At 41.9% G+C, this 20,057-nt stretch overlaps 1 protein-coding gene across 2 annotated transcripts in view; it reads right to left on the bottom strand.

Annotated features, from left to right (window-relative positions):
• The window catches only part of zbtb20 (zinc finger and BTB domain containing 20), a 33,561-nt gene extending 13,869 nt beyond the window's left edge, over positions 1 to 19,692 (bottom strand). Inside the window, exons 1-3 of one of the 2 annotated variants that reach the window (XM_035626183.2) lie at positions 19,586 to 19,692; positions 4,051 to 4,196; positions 1,007 to 2,524 (exon numbers count right to left, since the gene is read on the bottom strand). In XM_035626183.2, the coding sequence (XP_035482076.1) occupies positions 1,007 to 2,504 (1,498 nt within the window). In that variant the 5' untranslated portion in view covers positions 2,505 to 2,524; positions 4,051 to 4,196; positions 19,586 to 19,692. Of the gene's footprint in view, positions 1 to 1,006; positions 2,525 to 4,050; positions 4,197 to 19,386 lie in introns of both variants that reach the window. The other variant, XM_035626181.2, reaches the window with a different exon arrangement.
• Positions 19,693 to 20,057: the final 365 nt, after the last annotated feature.

Here is a 20,057-nt window from a genome sequence, read left to right as displayed (position 1 = left end):
ATAATAATGGCCATTTGAGTAGGCAATTTTTATGAGATCATCTAATTACACGATATCCAATTCTTTCTTTCTGTGATGATAATTTCTTCAGTTTATGATTAATAAGGCTGTCAGTGCTGGATGGAAGCAGTGCACAAGTGTCACGATGTGCAGCACGAGCAATTTACTGGCATTGTGAGTCACGTGATGGAGATACTGGATGGCTGTGACCTGAAGAATGCAGACTTTTTGAGGCTTTACTTTGCCAGTACAAAAACATGGCTCACATACTCAACAAAACAATATACTATATGTTCTTTTTATCAATTTCATTTCAATTTCATTTCATTCATCCAATTTTTTGTACTAGAAGAGAAGAACTAAGATGGGCATCAATTGAACTTACGAAATCTACTGCAAATTAAACTGCACAAAGAAATTGCACAAAAAGAATTTCTAAGAAGCTCTTGCTCGTCAGTTAAATTTAGTTTCCCTATTGATTCCATTAACGACAGAGCACAGTGTTGCGGAAAACACTATTCAGAGAGAAACACAGTTACAACCGAAGTTTCACATCAATGTGTAGACGTTTTGTCACTTTCTCAGTGTGAACACATGGCAACCTCAAACCTTGGGTATGTGTATGTATATATATATATATATATATATATATATATATATATATATATATATATATATATATAGAGTATGCGGTATGTTGTCCCTGCAATAAAAGTATTAATGGAAATTATTATCTCTTTTTTCTTATATTGTTTCTGTGTTATGATAAGGAACCAACGTTAAACGTGTTATGGACTATTCACGTCACACTTTTTTTTTAAAGCTTTCATACCATGATTCAAATAATCAGTTTGATATGTTACCGACCTAACAAAACATATTTCTGAGGTACTACAGTCACTTAAATTACAGTTACTATCTACGTTAACAATGGATAACACGATCATTTAACTGAGTTTGCTACACAAAAAACAGTCTGACCTACATACAAGACATTTTGACTCACCAGTATGGACAAACATGTGTTTGACGTAGTTCTGTTTTGCAGTAAAGGTTTTACTGCAGAGAGTGCATTCATAGGGCTTCTTTTCCCCCGGACCAATTCCTCCTGGAGCCTGTTGCTGTTGAGCTGGCGCTTGCTGTACCGACATGGGGTTTGGGAATGATGGCATTGCAGGGGGCGGCACTGCCACAAACTGTGGCTGCTGGCCAGGAAGGTAAAGGAAAGGCTTGTTGTCTCTCGCCGGCTGTGTAGGAAAGAGTGTGGGCAGGAAGGTGCTTCCAGCGGTGCCCATCACTTGGGAATTGCTGGTCACGGTGAGCGGCATCCTCAGATTGCTGGTGTGTGATTCTGCCTGGCGCATGTAGTGCGGGGCACTCGGCAGGGACATGACTGAGTTTGGCAGGGGCTGCATCATGCTACTGTCACTAGTGCTGTGGGATGTGTCCCCGTCCTCCGTCTCATGCACTTGCTCTGGGGACGAGTCATTGACCTCTATCTGTACTGGAGCTCCTTCAGCATGATGCCCGTCCCCGCTCCCATCTCGGCTAAAGCCCTTCAGGTACGGCTGCTGCTCCATAGCATCTGGCTCAGTACTGATGGAGGAGCTCACCCCTGAGTCAAAACTTTCAACCTTGGATTCACTCTCTACACCCTCTGTGTGGTCAGTGTCGTCTTGGCAATCCCCGAAATTATCATAGCAGCTGTACTCGTCTTCGGCCTCCTGCTTTATGTGCATCCCTCCTGTTTGTATGCGTACCGGTCGGGGTTGCTTGCGGCAGTGAGTGGACTCTGTGGAGATGAAGCGATCGACCTGCTGCGACCTCTCCTGGATGCGGTTCATCCAGGGCGGATCTTGAGACTGCTGGTCCTTCTGATTGCTGAGAGTTGAATCGTAGTTTGACGGGTTAATGTAAAGGGGGCGCTCGCGGGTGCCGTTCTGCAGAGACAGGCTAGGGTAGGTGTACAGTGATGTGTATGTACGATCCATGCTTTGCTGTGATGTTACTTGCATATAACCTGACTCTGCGTCACTGCTGGGCCCAGAGGTGCCAGACTCTGGCGTGCCTCGGGGTGTATCCTGACCAGAGTCTCCTGGCATGACAGGAAACCCCCCTGGCCCGGCGAGGCCCACATTCTGGGACACAATGCGGGTACACTCATCGATGACGGTCTTGATCTGTAGGATGCTGGCAGCAGTAAGGATCTGCAGGGCCTCTGATTGAGATACCCGCAGAATCCCACTGTACATAAAGTCAATCAGCTTTTGGATGGATTGCACCGAGACCACAGAAGGGATCTCAATGTCACTGTAGCCCAAGAGCAGCTTGTCCTGAAAGAAGGGGCTTCCAGCGGCCAGCACGCACCGGTGAGCTCGCAGCATACTTCCATGGATCCGAACAGTCACGTCACAGAAGTGCCCACGGTTGCGTTGCTCATTGAGGGTCTCAAGTACAGAATTGCTGAAGTTGTGGAGATTGATGTTATGAATGCGCTCGGTCATCCCCTTGCAACTGATGTCACCTACAAGCAGGGAGCAACATACCTGACATCACTACATTATTCAACAGGCTTAAACACACCAGTATGCCCCAAATTAAGAAGAAAAGAAAATCACATATAACAACAATATATTTCAATTAGCAGTTCACTGTATTATTGATATTAGGAGAAATAAACCATGTAATGTAATAATCAAATATAAACAATGTAATGAAGAATATGAATCACAAAATAAAATCTCAGTTGCATGAATCTGAAAACCAGTTTTACAGTCTATATTACAGGAAACACAATCATAGTTACTATGATTAATTTAAATGTTGGCCTACGATGAGTCGTATTGGTGCTTATATAATATAAGTGTTCACTTGGGGATTCCTAAAATGGTAATACAGATATGGTAATTCAAAGTCTTATGATACTAAGATGAGAACCAAATCATTTCAACATCTGGGCTAAATGTGTCTCTTTAATCGTTGCTCAAAAATGTCCACATTGCCACAGTGAGAGACAATTAAGATGGTTCCCATTTAATTACTACAAGTTTCTCTCAACGTGTGCAGTCCTGAAGTTCCTCCTACCACCAGTAGGTGGTGCAATGGGCCCAGAGGACAGCAGGCCTCTTTTGTTAGCCATGTGTTCACCATGATGGTGCTTCCTAACTATCCTGGAAATACACTAGATGTGACCCAGCTGATCAGTGTGTAAGATAACTTACAAAGCTTTCCTCCCCTGTTAGTTGTCAAAAGAAAGGAAAATCTACACCTGAATTAGACAGGTATTTAGTGTGGGAATTGTGCAAATTGTGGATGTTGATAATTGCTGTAAAACTAATTTATTTTGCACCTAAACATGCTTGGGAATAATATGTGCAAAGTTCGACCTCATTCGACTGATTATTAAACGCAGCACTTTTCTTTTAACCGATGAAACTGCCCTAATTTTTGACCTCATTCGACTGTGTTATATATATATATATATATATATATATATGTATATATATATATATGTATAAAGATATATGTATGTGTGTGTGTGTGTGTGTGTATATATATATACACACACACACACACACACACACACACACACACACACACACACATATATACATACATATACATATATATATCTATGTATATTTATGTATGTATATATATGTGTGTGTGTATACCATACATACTTTTACTTTCACACATATATATACATATACAAAGTATGAAAGTAAAAGTATGTATGAAAATATATTGGTGATGAAATGCCAGAATCAACACGTAACTTCAACAAACTGTATATACGGGTGGGGGGGGGGACTTGAAAAGGAAAAATGCTTTATAATTTGTAAGGCAGTTACACATTGAATTGAAAAGAAATTTAAATAATAAAACCATATTCAAACATTAGGTTTGTCTCCCCAAAAGAAGTCAAATTTAGCTAAAATGTCTCGTAGAAGAGGATTAATAGTGTTCGAACGAAAAATTTTATCCCAATTCAAGTTATTTCAACTGAAACGGGAGAAAGATGAAAAGTAAAAACGATCTGGTACTCACAGTCAGATGACGTTTTGTTACGAAGATGCTTGTGCGGCTGGTGATGAAGAGCGGGTCAAGCTTCAGTTTGCTGGTGGAGATGGCTGATCAGAGGCCGGGTGCTAGGCAAGGCTGTCAGTCCTCTCCTTTCTCAATCCTGTGTTGCTCTGCCACAGTGTTTGGAGGGGGAGAGAAAAGACAAAGACAAATCTTAATGCCACATACTGCCTCGTCGATATTGCCACTCCCTTAATGAACCAGGAACCACAGTAACACGAATATCTGCCAGCGACGCGCTGCAACAGATGTGTGAAGAGTTCTCAAAGCAAGACGAATGGACGCTCCTGTGCGCACATGACCACCAATTACAAATCAAGGTTGAAAATAACATTGGTTTTGGAGCCACTTCGCCTCTTAGCAGTTATCTGAGCTGCTGGGCAACAAAACCACACCCTTTCAGGGAGAAATGAACTCAATTCCTCATAAATTTACACAGATTAAATGTTTTTTTTAGAAAAGGTCTCAGACAAACTCGCCACAAAGTGTGAGATTAGACAAGACACAGTACAGACAGAGCGCGAACATGGGTAGTTGGGAAAATAGAAAAAGAAAATATTGAACACACAAGGCATTCATTTAAAAACACAAGTTAGGCATTCAACAACATTAAGCATGTGATGAGCTGATGACAAAAAAGCCTCACACAATTGCTCTTATACTACACACACACACACACACACACACAGACACATTACTATGCAAAAGTTTGACCTTAAAACTGGAAACAATTCTTATGTAAAGCCGACCACATAAAAGTCACATACTGGTGGTATCATTTAAGGTCAGGCAGACTGAAAGGAGATGGATGGAACTGATGCAAAATCCCATTTTTAAACAATTTCTCACGTATTAGTCCTACAATGGTCCCAGTGCCTTTAGGTATTTCAACCAATAAAGCTTCAAAATCAAATGGACATCCCTTTGCAAGTTGGAATGTTATTTATCTTTAATTAAGTTTGAATCATAAATGTGGATCAAAATGGGACTATTCCCCCCCCCCCGACACAGAGTAAAAACATTTCATAGCTGTAACTCTGGTAACAACACGGATATCAATTGCTCTGTGAAATGCCAGCAACCATACAATGCGTTTCTGAATGAACAGAACTGAACTAGGATTTGACCAGACCTGCACTTTACTGTTGACACATTATTCTTTCACAAAATCTCAAGTACTTTTCAAAGAACACACCTCTGGCTTTAAAACAACACTACTGGAAATTATGGAGTTTTCAGACACTTGCAGAAGAAGGTTCAACTGCTGTGCCAAGGTATTGCATGAAACAAATTAGGCCATAAATAAGCCAATATTCAGATAAGATCAGTATTTTATCAATATTCGAGGGAAGAGAAAAGCAGAGTATCTTGGAGAAAACCGGAGCTGAGGGGTTAAAGTGTAAGAGTAATAAAGTGAAATTGCTGTGTTGTATCTGCAGATCTCAATTTGAGAAGTACTGTTGACAGTGAGAAGTGTGCTTGTTGTCGTGAAGTGTTCTCGTCAACTTAGAAATTTTATGATTAGATATAAACAAGTAATAGCATGTTTAGCGTCAGAGGGTATTCACTCGATACTGAGACGGATCATTCTCTACCACTAAAACACACACACACACACACTTATTTGTTATTGTGTCTTATTCAAAACCGATAATCTATTTTACATTCAACTCCTTAACCTATACATTCAAATGTAACTCCATTAATCCTGTAGAACTACGCATATCATTTAAAGTAAACACTTCACACCTCTAGTAAAGAACTCACTATGAGCCTTGTTCTATGACCTAACTTCAAAACCAACCCAAAGCTACTGTAGGTGTAAAATTACAGAATTGTCTTTGTCAAATTGAAAACCACTAAATGATATCAGCATTTTAATGCCTTCTCTGTTTTTTTAAACAGACACACACACACACACCAAAATTCTTGAATACATTAGCAAATATTTGACCCTTTTTTCTCTTTGCTAATAGTGGTTCGTCAGAGATGTAACCATATTCTGGTGCCATGGGCCCTTTTGGAGGGCACTGTTAGACAGTGCAAACATATATGTTCCCTCGCCGGCTTCCCTTGCCCATCCAGACATGTAAATCCACCTGCCTTAGGGGTAAAGTGAGGTGAATGCTGGCAACAAAGGAGCAGGCCAAGGGAAGCAGGCTTCAGTTGCCCAGACTGCCACTCACAACAGTGATTCCATTTTAGCCGTGACACAGTGGGTGAGCAGCAGCCAGCGCCTACCTGCAGTGAATTCTAATCAGCCCAGGGGTCTGTCTCCCTCCCTCCCTCCCTCCCTCCCTCCTGTACCCTGTCTTGGACTAAAGGGGCTGATGATCCTTCAAAATTAATTAGATCCTTGTAGGAGGCCGCCATTTTCTTTCACTTAAAGCTCTACCCCCCAAAAAACAAAATTTCAAATTACACTAAATTCAGGTGTGTATTTCCCTCCTCACATTGATCTGTCTCTGAGTGCGTCTCTACCTGTTTCCTCTTTCATCACGTTGAAACTCTCTCGCCATCTTTCCTTCCATCTGTCTGTCTCCCCGTCTGTGCCCCCCCTCCTCTCCCTCCCTCCCTCTGAACCCTCCCCGACACCCTCCTCCCCTCTCCGGCTGCCTCCATGCTCCCAGCTCTGTGTCTGCCTCTGTGGAGTTTGCTGTCAATAAATCCCCAGAGGTCAGTTTGTCTGCTGGAAATCAGACACAATGCTTCAGACTGCCAATGCAATGCATGCTCTGCCGCTGCCGCCACAACAAAGACCGGGGAGGGGTGGAGGGTGTGGAAGTGGAGACGGGGCATGCACACAAAAAAAAAGAGAAGAAAAAATTAAGACGGAGAGATGAAGGTTGCAACTTCGCCAGCCAGACTCCAGGTTAATCAGCTGCCTGCATAAGATGAGTGGCTCATGAAATACGCTGCATCGCATTGGACATTAGTTAATCAAGGGGGGTGATGTGGGGGGTAAAATGGTGAGGATGGGGGATGGGGTTGAGAACAGACATAAGAGGCGTGCTTATGAAAGCAGCAGCATCAGCCATGTGAATAATATACATCTTGAATATGCAAATACTGCTTACACACACTACGGACATATATTCAAGGCCCTTGTTGCATTTAAATCTGGAGATAAAAGGGCCGCGGGGCATTGTGAAAACCTCATGTCCATGCATGTGCATACAGCACGGACATGAGTCTGGTGCACATTTGCACTTAGCAAGAGTGTTTTGTGTTGCGCCTAATTAATAGTAATTTATGTTTGAATTTGTTGGAAACAACGACTGCTTAACAACCCCTGTCCAACATTGTAATTATTAATTTCAATCATCCATTTAGCCCAAGTGCATTAGCATATCAACTACCAGAAATCATGCTTTAATGGTATAGTTTGGATAGGTGATCTAATGTAATTTAGAACACAATGTAAATGCGACGTGAGGCACAGTGGGGAATTTCAAGCATTAATCAAGAGATGAAGTGTTGATCCGCGGAGTGACAATGGACGGTGTGTTCGATAATGATCCATTTCACTCCTCTGACAAAACAATAAACAGCTGCAGCTCACTGTAATCAATCAAACTTTTCTGAAAAAAGACATAAATGAATCTATTAAACCTTATAATTGTGTCTCAGTACCCTTTGATCTGCATGATAAAAATATATATACTTTTTAGGTAACCGAATATTCATGTACAGCCAACAATGTTGTTGCTTGATTAAATCTAGTGTTTGTTGTATTTAAATATCAGTCTATAGAGTTGTGAATCAAATCCCCAGTGAAACACATAATGCACCTACATCACACACACACACACACACACACACACACACACACACACACACACACACACACACACACACACACACACACACACACACACACACACACACACACACACACACACACACACACTTACACTTCAGGAGATGAAGCAGAAATTGCCTCACAGTCTCATGATTGAATTGATTTGCCTCAACAGCAGTCACTGAAAATCGTCAACAGACTCGCGTCGGCTGATGACAAGTTGAGTTTAAGTTTTTCACACTTTTGTTTCCTTTTTCCTTTGACTTCATTTTCCCTCTCAACTGAAACTGCATGGTGCAACATCACATGATCATCATTTGTCTGAAATCAGTCTCAATGTCCGGTGATACTTTCTTGAATAACATTCGAGTCAAGTGTTATCTGAACATTTACCACATGAAATGTCTTCCTGAACTTTGACCTTGCTCTTTACACAGACGTAGCAGCTTTCTTACTTCACAACTACAGCTTTGTTCATAAGGGCAACGCAATAAAATAGGATTTTATTAATTCACTATTCTAACCACACTACTGTCTGCACACTCGATTAATGTGTTCCACAGAAAGCCTTTCAAATGTGACAGGATGAGAAGTTTTCTGATGAATTCCTCGTGCTAACAATTAATAATAAACACCACAATAGCATTACACAAGTACAGGACAGAAAAGGTGTTTTTGACACAACAGCCTGTCCAACTTCATCACTTACATTATTTAATTGTCTGATTCTACTACACACTTTCAGGGGCAAGTGTGACAAACATTCATGAATCAGCATCATCAGTAAATGCTGCATACTTTTTTTTTATTAAGTTTCCTAAAAGAGAATAGAGGGGGAGAAAAAAAACAGACAGCCACTGTTGGCTTGTGGCCCGTAGAAATATACAACTATGGTGATGGAAAAGACGCTTTCAAGAAAATCTTAGAGCTGGCAAATGGGTGTGCTTTTGTTAATGAGCATTTGACCAAAAAGAACCATCGGACTACTCATATGACAGTCTCCAAAACACCTCTAACCCCCGAAGCAGATAATGCTAAATTCAAGAGTTATCATTTAGGCACAAGTGTCCACAGCAACTGCCTCTCTACAGCTACTACACATGTCGAGGACATCCTGCCTCTCCAAAAAAGGACCTCGCAGGCCATTAAGAGATCTTCATGGACCTACGCAGATGCTCACAGGGTTTCTCTGCCTGTCACCAGTGTATTATAGTAAAAGCTATAATTAATTATATTTGGCAAGGGATACCAAACTTTCTGTTTGTTTGTCTCTATGCCTGGATGGTACGTTAGTAGGCGAGATCTCAGCAAGTGAACTGTGGAGAATAGAGGGGCTGCAGCACCTCTATATCTTCCAAAGAAAACCAACTGTCTCCTGACTTTCTGTTCTCGAGAGATAAACCAGAACAGAGGTGCTTTGTTCTGAATTATGAGAAGATGGCGTGGGACCTGAGCTAACGAGCATGCAGTTCTTAGAGAGCAGCAAAGCCCCTAGATATGTCAAGTTACAGTAAGTGTATACAATGTTCCTTCAGAAGAGAAAACCAAAGAGAATGAAGGTACACTCACTCACACACACACACACACACACACACACACACACACACACACACACACACACACACACACACACACACACACACACACACACACACACACACACACACACACACACACACACACACACACACACACACACACACACACACACACACACACACACACACACACACACACACACACACACACACACACATGCAGTATCTAGATGAAGTTCAGGAGTGGAAAAAAACAGGATAAAAGGTGCTCACACAACCCGTACACAAGGCTGACTTTCATATTCAAAACAGATAGGATTATAGTAAAGGTGTTCACACACACACTTGCCAAAATGCTTGAATACATTACTGTGGCAAATATTTGACCCTTTTTATTCTATTTATTTATTAACGGCGGTTCGTCAGAGATGTAACCATATTCTGATGCCATGGGCAAGTGACCAAGTTTTTTAAATAAGTTAACTACTCACGAGATTATGATATTCACTCTACTACACACTCATGTGTTACACATTTGCTTGTTTGAATTAGTTGTGAGATTTTATTTCCTAAATATATATAATAATATTTAGGAAATCTAATATAACACTGACCTTATAATGTAATCTATGAATGTCAGCTCAGGACATGCTGATATAGTCATCAACAGTGCAGTTACATACTTCATTTGTGAATGTGCTTGTGAGCAGCCTCAGAAGTTGTGCACCATGTGTTTCACCGGCAGCTGCACGATGGTGCACGAACCAGTGTTGGGGTTGCCCAACAGGTTCAGGTTCTTTTCATCCCAGAACCTGGCAGGCTCAGTACTTGCCTTTTAAAAAGTTATGCCAGTCTACAAAAATGACATGCTGCAAAATGGTTAACGTGCTACATCTTGACAATATAAAACCAAAGGGAAGGGTGGAAATGGACTGGATTTTGTGAGGCAACATATTTGTGAACAAGATATAAGAGATATAAGATAATAAAAATATCCTTCGCTTATTTCGAACCTGATGGATGCCAGCACTTTTTGGTGTATTTATAGTCTGACAAGTTGTTGTGTGGTAAATACAGATTATATATGTCTCTTCAGCTCATTTGACATATGACCTATCTAAAAGTGTAATGCTGACAAGGTGAAACACGGTCAACCGAATGAGTGACCTATACACACGTCAACCAAGTGCTGGCACCTCTGGTCCAGTGGTCTGCATGTTAGCTGAGCAACACGAGTCGGATATGATGACTAAACATACCACGGTGCTAAACTCAAAACAGTCTGAAATGAGCACAAACGTAAGGCTTTCTCTGAATCCAATGGGGAGGAGGCCCAATCTGACCACAGTAGGAAACCTTATCCATACAATACTGTGTTGCAAGGCCAACTTGCAAAAGAAGCCAGTTTCAGATTTCCCCATTTTAGTATTGTGTCGATGACATTCTAGTAAAGACAAACTCAACAAGAAGACGAGATGTTATCTCGAAATTTGAGCTGATTAAAATGTTTCACATATACAGCGCAGCGCAATGAACGTGCGGATGAGTCAAATAGAAACAGGGTTTCAATAAACACAATCAGGTCCGTAATCTATAGTAAGTATCAGCTAACATAGGGTAGACAGGGTCATTGTACAAGACTGATAACTATATCCAAACAATACAGTAACATACACACACACACGCACACACACTTAGTAAATACATCTTTAGATAAAATATATATATACATTTTCTACTTCACCTACTGCAGCCCTAAAAAGAATCTGATGAAACGAAGACAACACAACCACACAACATTCATCAGCACGTCAGAGTGTTGATGTGTTGCTTCAGAAACTGAAATGGTGTGCCAAAATGTCCACCAATATTTACAAAAATACATTCTGCAGTGTATTATTTCTTTTTTTGTATGGCTGTTCTTGGTGCTGGGTTGTGTAAAGTTCAGTTGTAAATTAGATTTGCAGGATGGTTTTCTCATATGCCCAACCTTTTCTTTTTATTACCTACCAGGCTCAGGAATGCCTGCAGGGAAAAGCTATGGTGAGTGTGTGAGTTGGTGTGGTTATACTAGTTCCACGGCATATTATAAGTTGTGTAAACATTACCACTTATTATCACTGATCACATATTAAACCATTCTCTGTTGCAAATACATATATTGTGCCTTTTTTTCTAAGTGATGCGTCTTGGGCTGTTTATTTGTCAATATAAGCTACTGATAGCTCTCTTTGGTAGCAACCTTTCACTTATTGGTGTGGAGGTATTGACCTCTGGTTCTTTCATTACCGTCAAGGTTTTTTTGTTTTCCACTGTACCCGAAAAAACATTGGTATCTCTACGACTTAAAAGATCAATGTAGTATTTAGCAGTTAAAACTAATTTGTGTGATGGTGAAAATGAATCTTTCAATTCAATCAGTACAAGTTTTGGCAAGTACTTTTTACCTTTTTTAATGATACGTTTTCTATTGAGATAAAACTAGTGTACCTGCACAAAGCTGCGTGTTGATAAAAGCAAAGCCCAGTTGGTTTGTAATGTGTTTCCATTACCGTACCTGCCTAACGTTTGTTGCTATGCAATGTGGGACTACCTGCAGCACAAGCTATCTGACTTTTCACCATCACCACACGTCTGATTATCACTGGTGAATGTTGGTGTACTTTCGGCTCCCTGATCTGTTTTCTGTACATGAAAAAAAGAAAGAAGCAGTGTCACCATGTCGTCACCTCACAGCACAAAGCAGAGAGATAACATGACCACCCATGGGCGTCGTCCATGATAATCGTGTAACCTTGTGGCCCAGCTAATGCACAAGCAGTGTCGGCCAGCGTGGTCTGTTTCAGGGCAGCAGAATTATTCTCTCTGATGGTAACAATCTATAGCTCATAAGCCCAAGAGAGTAACCCAAGCTCATCAGCTGTTTCTGGTAACATAACTATAAAAAATCATGCCACATGGCCAAGAGTATTTTCGGCAGTTACTATCATAAATGTGTTACTTCGCAGTCGTTTGTTTCTGTCATGGTTAGACCGAGAGGAGCAGGAAGGTTTGCACTTTAATTTGTTTTTGATTTTTCACTCATCGTTGTGCGACAGCGGGTTTAAGGCTAAGTAAATGTAATAGCGTAGCTTTAATGACTAATGTTTCTCTGTTTGTGCCTGTGTGAGGCTATAGTGACCTGCCCAGGGTGTTGCCCTGTCTTCCTCTATAAATGCATGTCCAGATATGCTGGACTGACCCTGAAGGAGTCAGGAGTAAATATGAAAACATTATTCATGAATGCAACAATTCTGAGACACTTGGCAGCAGCGCAGCCTACTGAAGTCAAAGGCCAAGAAAGACATTTCGTCTAAATGCATTCATATCGGCGAACTTATTTACAGAATTTCTAAAAGAAAAAGGAAATTATTGTTGGTTTACGCTGCAGCCGCCACAAGGTCTTTTATTGGAAGATCTCAATAAAGGGAAAAAACACGGTGCCACCATTGCCACAACTGACAGCTACTCCATTGGTGCACTAACCACTGAAACATCTTGTGGAGGCACATGGACTGCATCTGTGTTCAATATGTAATGCGGTGGTTATTAACTTGAGCGGGTGCTAACAGAATGAACAAACTGTTTCCTTTTTCAGTATCACTGATAAATGTCAAACCTACTGCGAAACAAGCCGAGCTACTTTGACAAAACTGACAATTTGTGGTGACATTTGTTTGCTGTTGAACAGGTTAGGCATTGGTTTTTCTTTGGCATGTTGGCCAACAGTCATAAACCAACCACAACAGCCTAAGACGAGAAAAAGTTGTTTCTTTGTTTTCAAGGCGGTATAGCTCTTTGCCAAATTAATGATGGTTCCCAGCTTATTGAAGGGACATATTTTGAAATCTGTCTTTATCAAGGTCAGTTTCAGGGCAAGTAACAATGTAGAAAATATCAGAGCAAATGTTCTTTTCATTTCCATGATAAAAAAAAAAGGAAAGTAAGAAAGAAAATAATTTCTTTCAAAAGACAAAATGTTGTTTTTTTTCATTCCTGCAGTGGTGTTTCAAATTCAAAAGGACTTGCTCAACAAGAAAAAGGGGGGAGGGGCGAGTTTTAGATTCTGTGGAAATACTTTTAGGCTACAACAATCTTTATTTTGTGATAAACCGGCGACAAAAATACTATTGTGTAGCCATTACACAGTACATGCCGATGTACCTTGATGAGACTGTGCGTGATCTTAACATTTTGGCTGCTGTGAGTGCTGTTTACTGGCAGGAGGCTTAATAAGTCTTCCTGAAGCCAAGATAAGGGCAGGGAGTTCACAGCACTTATTCTCTGTAAAAATCATTTTAAAAGTTACTTTTACTCTGTTACTAGTTCTTTTTTTCTTTGTACCTTTCCTTCAACTCTCTTTGGATACTTTCCCCCACTCAACAAGGCAGCGAGTTCACCAGGACTTGTAGAAAACCATATGGGTAGCAGGGTGAACTGAGGACACACATGCACCTTGGCAAACATACAACCTCGCTATTAGAATCCAGGATACATTTTTCACATCAGTTGAATGCCTGGGCCTGCGTGTGTGTTTAAAGACAGGGAATACAAACAAGGTTTAAATGCTTGTTTCTGTTATTCAAAAGAGACCATGTTTGGCCAAGATTCAAAAATACACATCATTGTAACTAACTGCAGTTTTAATTTTGTAGTTCTTTTTTTTTTTCTGTTCTTGCAACAATCTAAACACTTTACAAAGCAACATCTGGTCGAGTTTGTCACATGATATTTAGGTTTCGCAGAACAAAATGCGGATTTTCAGTGAAATGCTTTTACTGCAAATATAAAGAAGCATGAATCAAGAGTCTCGAGGCAATTTTAGCAAAGGTAATGGAAGCACATGGTCACACCCACAACTGGACTGTGTCTGTACTGTAGGTAGTGTATATGTATCACATAACAAGAGACTTAAATAGCCATTAACAACAACTGACGATCGAAAAAATTATGATTTTACTTCAACACACAGCACGTGAGCATAATGATACTGTACAAGAGTCCATTCTTAAAGGCTTATCCTTGGGACACTGTGTGTTGAACTGTTGTGAGGTTTTCTTTTTATAATCAGAATATATATACATATTTTGGAAATATTATTCAGTCAATCCTTAAAACAATGTTGTATTTAGCATTAAGCTATTAGGGAGCTAAGGGTATTAACTGCCCTTCAGAAGACTTTATTAAGTTTTATAACCAAACAAAAGCTTCCTGACAAGAGGATGGCGCATTCGCAAATTTCATTATGCATTCTTGCAGGGAGGGGAGATTCCAAAACAAAAGTTGAAAACTGAAAAACAGTTGGTTTTTTTGTCTTTCAGTTTTCCACACTAAAGTCAAAAGTTTCATGACCAGTGTTTTCGGTTTCTACCTGCCAATTTACTAAAAGGGGAAGTATTTTCCTTTAAAACTCCTGAAACATGAATTGACAAATTGAGCAAGTTTTCACCCGTCATGAAGGTCTTCTTTAAGCATAATGAATGCATAATAAATCGGCGACTGGTTGCAAAATAAAATAAAAAACCTCATCAATAAACAAGATACACTTTTCTCTCCCCTGAGACAAAACATTTTATCTTCCATCTCTGCCTTTTTGCTGGAAGAGAAAATCGCCATATTTGTCACATCATGTGTTGCATAATGCAGCTCAGGGGGAAATGTTCTCCTTAATTACAAAGGCAGCCTGTACAGATTTACAATTGTATATTTAGTATTTTAAAGAACAAGAAAAAAATAATAATATAATGTGAAGAGAAGCATGTTATGTGTGGGGAAAAAAGGTGCTTTGTGAGTAGAAGGATTCAAGCCAGTTTAGTCAGGAGGCAGCTCGCCTGCCAACAATTTTTTTGTTTGGAAAAAAAATTATCATCTGTATATGCTAGCAATCCACCAAGTTAGCGAGCAGTCACTAACTTCAAGATATTTTACTGTGATCAAGATGTGTGGAGAAAATAGATGTGTTACTTGCTTAACTTAAAATGATTTGAGACTCCTCTAAAGATTTGGAGGTATCTGTGTGGAGGTATCTGTGTTTGCCATGGTAACTGCATGTGAGACCACATATTAAAACAGCGTTGGCAATAAAACAGCAGCCTCTGCAATAAACATCAGGTGAGAAAACTTTATGCGCTCCTCTTAAGCAAAACAAAATCTTCAAGCTCAAAGTCAGTTAAAAGCATACAGGCTATAGAGGGCTTAACATTTACATGTGCACCTGGAAACATCAGTTGGCGTCAACATGAAAGGTTTCGCTCCATGAGGAAATATTTTTCTAACAAGTATTATACAAAAAAGCAAAAGAAAGAAGGGCGGTAAAGACAAACACTGTGTGGGACAAAAAGGCCAAGCAGTTAACAAGCACTGTCACATTCTGGATGCAATCCACAAAGTAGCTCGTTATATCGATGGATCTCTACTGCATTCCCAAAATGGCTGCCAAATACATTCAACTGGGTTAGACAAAGTGCCAGGATGAACTCCGCTGGAGATGTTTTTAAAAAGTCTTATGTCAAATGGCAAAATACCCAAAGAACAATATTATTTTATTTCCTATGTCAAGGTTCAAGCAACAATTTATATAATTTAAATGGCAGTCAATGCTTTAATTTGCTATAAGATTTACACTTTACAACTTTAAAATATATGTTACAATAAAATGAAATGTATGGCAAAATGAACCGCACTGCGAGGATTCAGTCGACTGAGGTGAATTCTACTCATGATCATTATTACATGCTCTCTCTCTCTCCCAGCTCTCCACTACACTGTCATATAAACCACTACAGCCTAAAAAAAATCTCGTGGAAATCCTGGTAACAGCCTGGTTAAGATGGGTGGATGGTGTGGGAATAACAGCAACCAGAAATGTGGCATTGCGGAGGCTTCTGAGAGACGCCTCTATCTTGTGTATTTGAACATTTGCTTTAACTGCTTTTCAAAAAAAAAATATTTGGAATACCGACCTGCCATCTGTGTTCATGCACAGTACATGATGATTGTTTTTTTTTCTTTTTCTTTTTAAATACAACCCTCTCGCAAAAAAAAGAGAAGGAAAAAAAGAAAAAGCATTCATACTTACATGAATGCAACACAGAACTCTTACACCTGTTTACTTGAGCGAACCCAAATAAATCAGGTGGGGGGAGGCTGGAGAAAAAAAGGAGTGATTAAATCAGCTCAAACTGAATGTTGTGGACACATTATGTCCATTAGCTGGTCAATAGATAAATTGCTGAATGTGAAGAGAGCGTGGCAGGCTATACAGAGGACGAGTGAGAGATGGTGAAGCCAAAAAGAAAATTGGGATTGATTGTTGGGTGTGGATTAACTACACACCCCTCTCCCCCCTTTTGCCTTCAACTGAGTGGGTCTCCAGTTTATCTGCTGGGTCCCCTTCATATAATAATGAGTTTCCTTGGTCTGCAGACATGCTCTTAAATATTCATTAGTCATGGGTGAGTTTCAGCCGTGACACAGAAAGCGGGAAATGGCGATGGCTCAAACACTGTGAATATAAATGTACGTGTGGAATATATACATACAAATACTCATTAGTACCTAAACTCGGATGACACTGGGCACCTGGTGCTCTGGACTATACAAAACACTCCCAAGGCACATAATGGCTGTTGCTCTCTCAGCAGCTATATACTGTACAACTCTGTGCTGACAAAACCAGGGCTTTTGACACCAAGCTGTGGTGGGAGCACACTTACACCCTCCAATTCATCAAACAATTTTTTTTTTTTTTAAAAAGGCCAAAAATACAGGTGTTGCATTTGAGTCGAGGGGTGTGGTGCCAGTTTACACCCGGTGACAGTGTAATCTTGTATCCCGCTCAGCCACGTGCCACCCTGTCAATCAATATCAAATGCACCCAGGACGGGATTTAGAATCCAGTCCGGTGTGAGATCTCACGAGTGAAATGTGGCGTTTCTGCCGCACGACCCGTCCCCGCGTCCTCCAGGTGTGTCCCTTCAGAGAAAACGAATGATCCAGTGCAGCCGTCGCTCACTGCCCATCACAGTCGTGTCGGCGCCGGGGGCAGCAGGACGCAGAGCTGCGCTCCCGTGCCGCCCCCCCCCCCCCCCCCGCGCGTCAAACCCGGGGCCGGCGTGCTCGTTCGTGGCGACGCTCTGGGCACATGGAGCAGCAGCTCCAGTGGTCACACCAGGACCAACCTCTGGCTCGACGAACGCGCCGACGCAAAGCTTTACACACAACTCGTGGGTCCCAGGCGAGCCACTGGCCATTAAGACACACAATGTATCGTATAGCATGTGGCACAGACTACCAGGGGCCTGTAATAGACAAGAACATGCTGCATTACTCTCTTTATCGTACAAAGCCAAGCGCTTTGGGACAACATCTGTTAACCATACACACCCGCACAAACACACACACACACGCGCACACACACACACGCGCGCGCACGCAGGAATATGTATGGAGTCCGAAAGAATACGACTGACATGTTGCTCCGGATCAACTCCCCATGGCGCTTTAAGTGAATTTTGAGGAGTCACCGCTCCATTTATTTTTATTGCACCGACAATGGGCATAGAGTCATATTTGAACTTTATTCAGTGGCTGGAGTACATCTACACCGCGACCTAATAAGCAACAGGGGGGGGGGCAGGAATCACGAGTGGCCCATGAATATTTTGCAACAGAAACGTCTCAAAAGACACGCAGGAAGCGTCTAATGCAACTTTAATTACAACACAACATGGCCCCATATCTAGGCCACCCTGTGCCAAAAACATCCTTACGTCGAAAACATTTTCTCATACTGTAAGCTATTAATAAAAAGGCGGATTTGCGACATTTAAAGTGACAATTCGCTGTTTTTTTTTTCTTTCTTTTTTTTATAGAAACATGGCACCAAAAATCCAGACCAGAGTCCCGCTGGATCTGGATCTGATTTATCTCACAAGCTGGACCTGCGGTATTGTTTTACCCTCAGACACAATGGCCAGCCTCCCTCCGCCGGCCGAGCACATCTTGATGTAACCCCATCACACAAAATGCCACACAGTATTGATATTAATTCACAAAAATAAATAAATAAATAATAAAAAATAGGCTAGACATCTGTCTGAGCAGCCTGTGCGCGCGGCACGGGCCGCTGCTACACACCAAGGCTCCCAGACATTCGGGACCATCTTCCCTTAGCAAGTTCATCAAGGCGAAATGCATTTGAACCAGATAGTGAGAGTGCAGCGGTGAACAGCAATAAGGAAACGCGTTCCCTCCGACTCCAATAACTGACCTAAGAGCCAAATGCGCACGTCGCCTGCCACAGTTGTTCCGGGCTCGCAGAATGTGTGAAATGTGCGCGAGCATCGCTGACTGAGAGAACCGGACCCGTGAACACAGTTGGACCGGAGTATTGTTCTCAAGTGTCTGCCCCCCCCCCCCCCCCCCCCCCCCCCACATCCCAAAGTGAAGGGCTAAAGGTAAAACGGGGGCATGATGAGAATAATGGCAGATGGGGAAACTTGCGTCATGCCAGGGCAGCGCGTTTGTGTGGTCGTCGGCTACATGTTGACGGACACGAAGAAGAAGAAGAAGAAGAAGAAGAAGAAGAAGAAACAAAAGTGAGCCCCCCCTCCTTGACACACGGGAGACTCGTCTCGTTTCGCTCCGGACACTCCGGCGTCCCATTTATTGAACGTCTCCGACGAAGGAAGTTTCCGACCGCGGAGCCCGGAGCCCGGAGCCGACGAGCCGCCCGGCGAGGCGGCGAGCCCGCAACTACATGGAAGTCGAGAGGCATCTGATGCGATTTCACCCCTGGAGTCATCGCGCACGTTTCCACCTCTTACATAAGAAACCCCCGCTTGTTTGTGCCCTCGGACGGCGGCGTTACGGCCGCGGCGAGGACCCATCCCCTTTGACCACTTTTTCTCAATTTCTTACCTGCACTTCGAAGCACGTTCCCCCCCCAAAAAAAGTGGCGACAGCGTTTCCACGGCTCTCCTTGTTTTCCCCCGACGAAGCGCGCGTGCAGGCGGGGTTTTTTTTTGGGTTGTTTTTTTTTAATATGTTCCTTTACTTTGTTTCATTTCTCACTTCCATCTTCTTTTCATCTCATCAATAAACACACGCTGCAGCCTACCTTCATAGAGCAGCTCGGTTCAAGTGTGCCCTCCCATTTTTTAACTATACATCGAGTACTTTGAGGGGAGGTGGTGGTGGTGTGGTGTGGTGGTGGTGGACTCGGTGGGGGGAGATGGGGGTAGAGGAGGAGAGGGGCGAGGGGGGGGCAGGCACGCCTTTCCACTTAAAGCTGCTATTGGAAGAACAGCGCACTGTCTTGGGTTGGACCAGGAGCCCGTCAACATGCCCGTACCCCAATCGCAGGGAGCACAGCAGGACGGGCAGAGCGGCTCCATTATGGCTCTGTGGAAGTGGTGGGAGTTGTAGTAATAGTAGTTGTAGTAGTAGTGTTCCTCCTACTCGCGAGGGGGCTCGGAAGTTTGCTCCAGGAGCCACACGGCAAATGGTACAAATAGAAAAATCACTGTGCGCAAAGGAACCTGCGAATGGTGGAAGGGGATGTTTGACTAATACATTTTTTTTATTTTATT

This window comes from Scophthalmus maximus, chromosome 2 (genome assembly GCF_022379125.1).
Source record: "Scophthalmus maximus strain ysfricsl-2021 chromosome 2, ASM2237912v1, whole genome shotgun sequence".
Classification (NCBI taxonomy): Eukaryota; Metazoa; Chordata; class Actinopteri; order Pleuronectiformes; family Scophthalmidae; genus Scophthalmus; species Scophthalmus maximus.
Note: the sequence above shows the minus strand (reverse complement) of the source record. Positions and strands in the feature narration are given on the sequence as shown.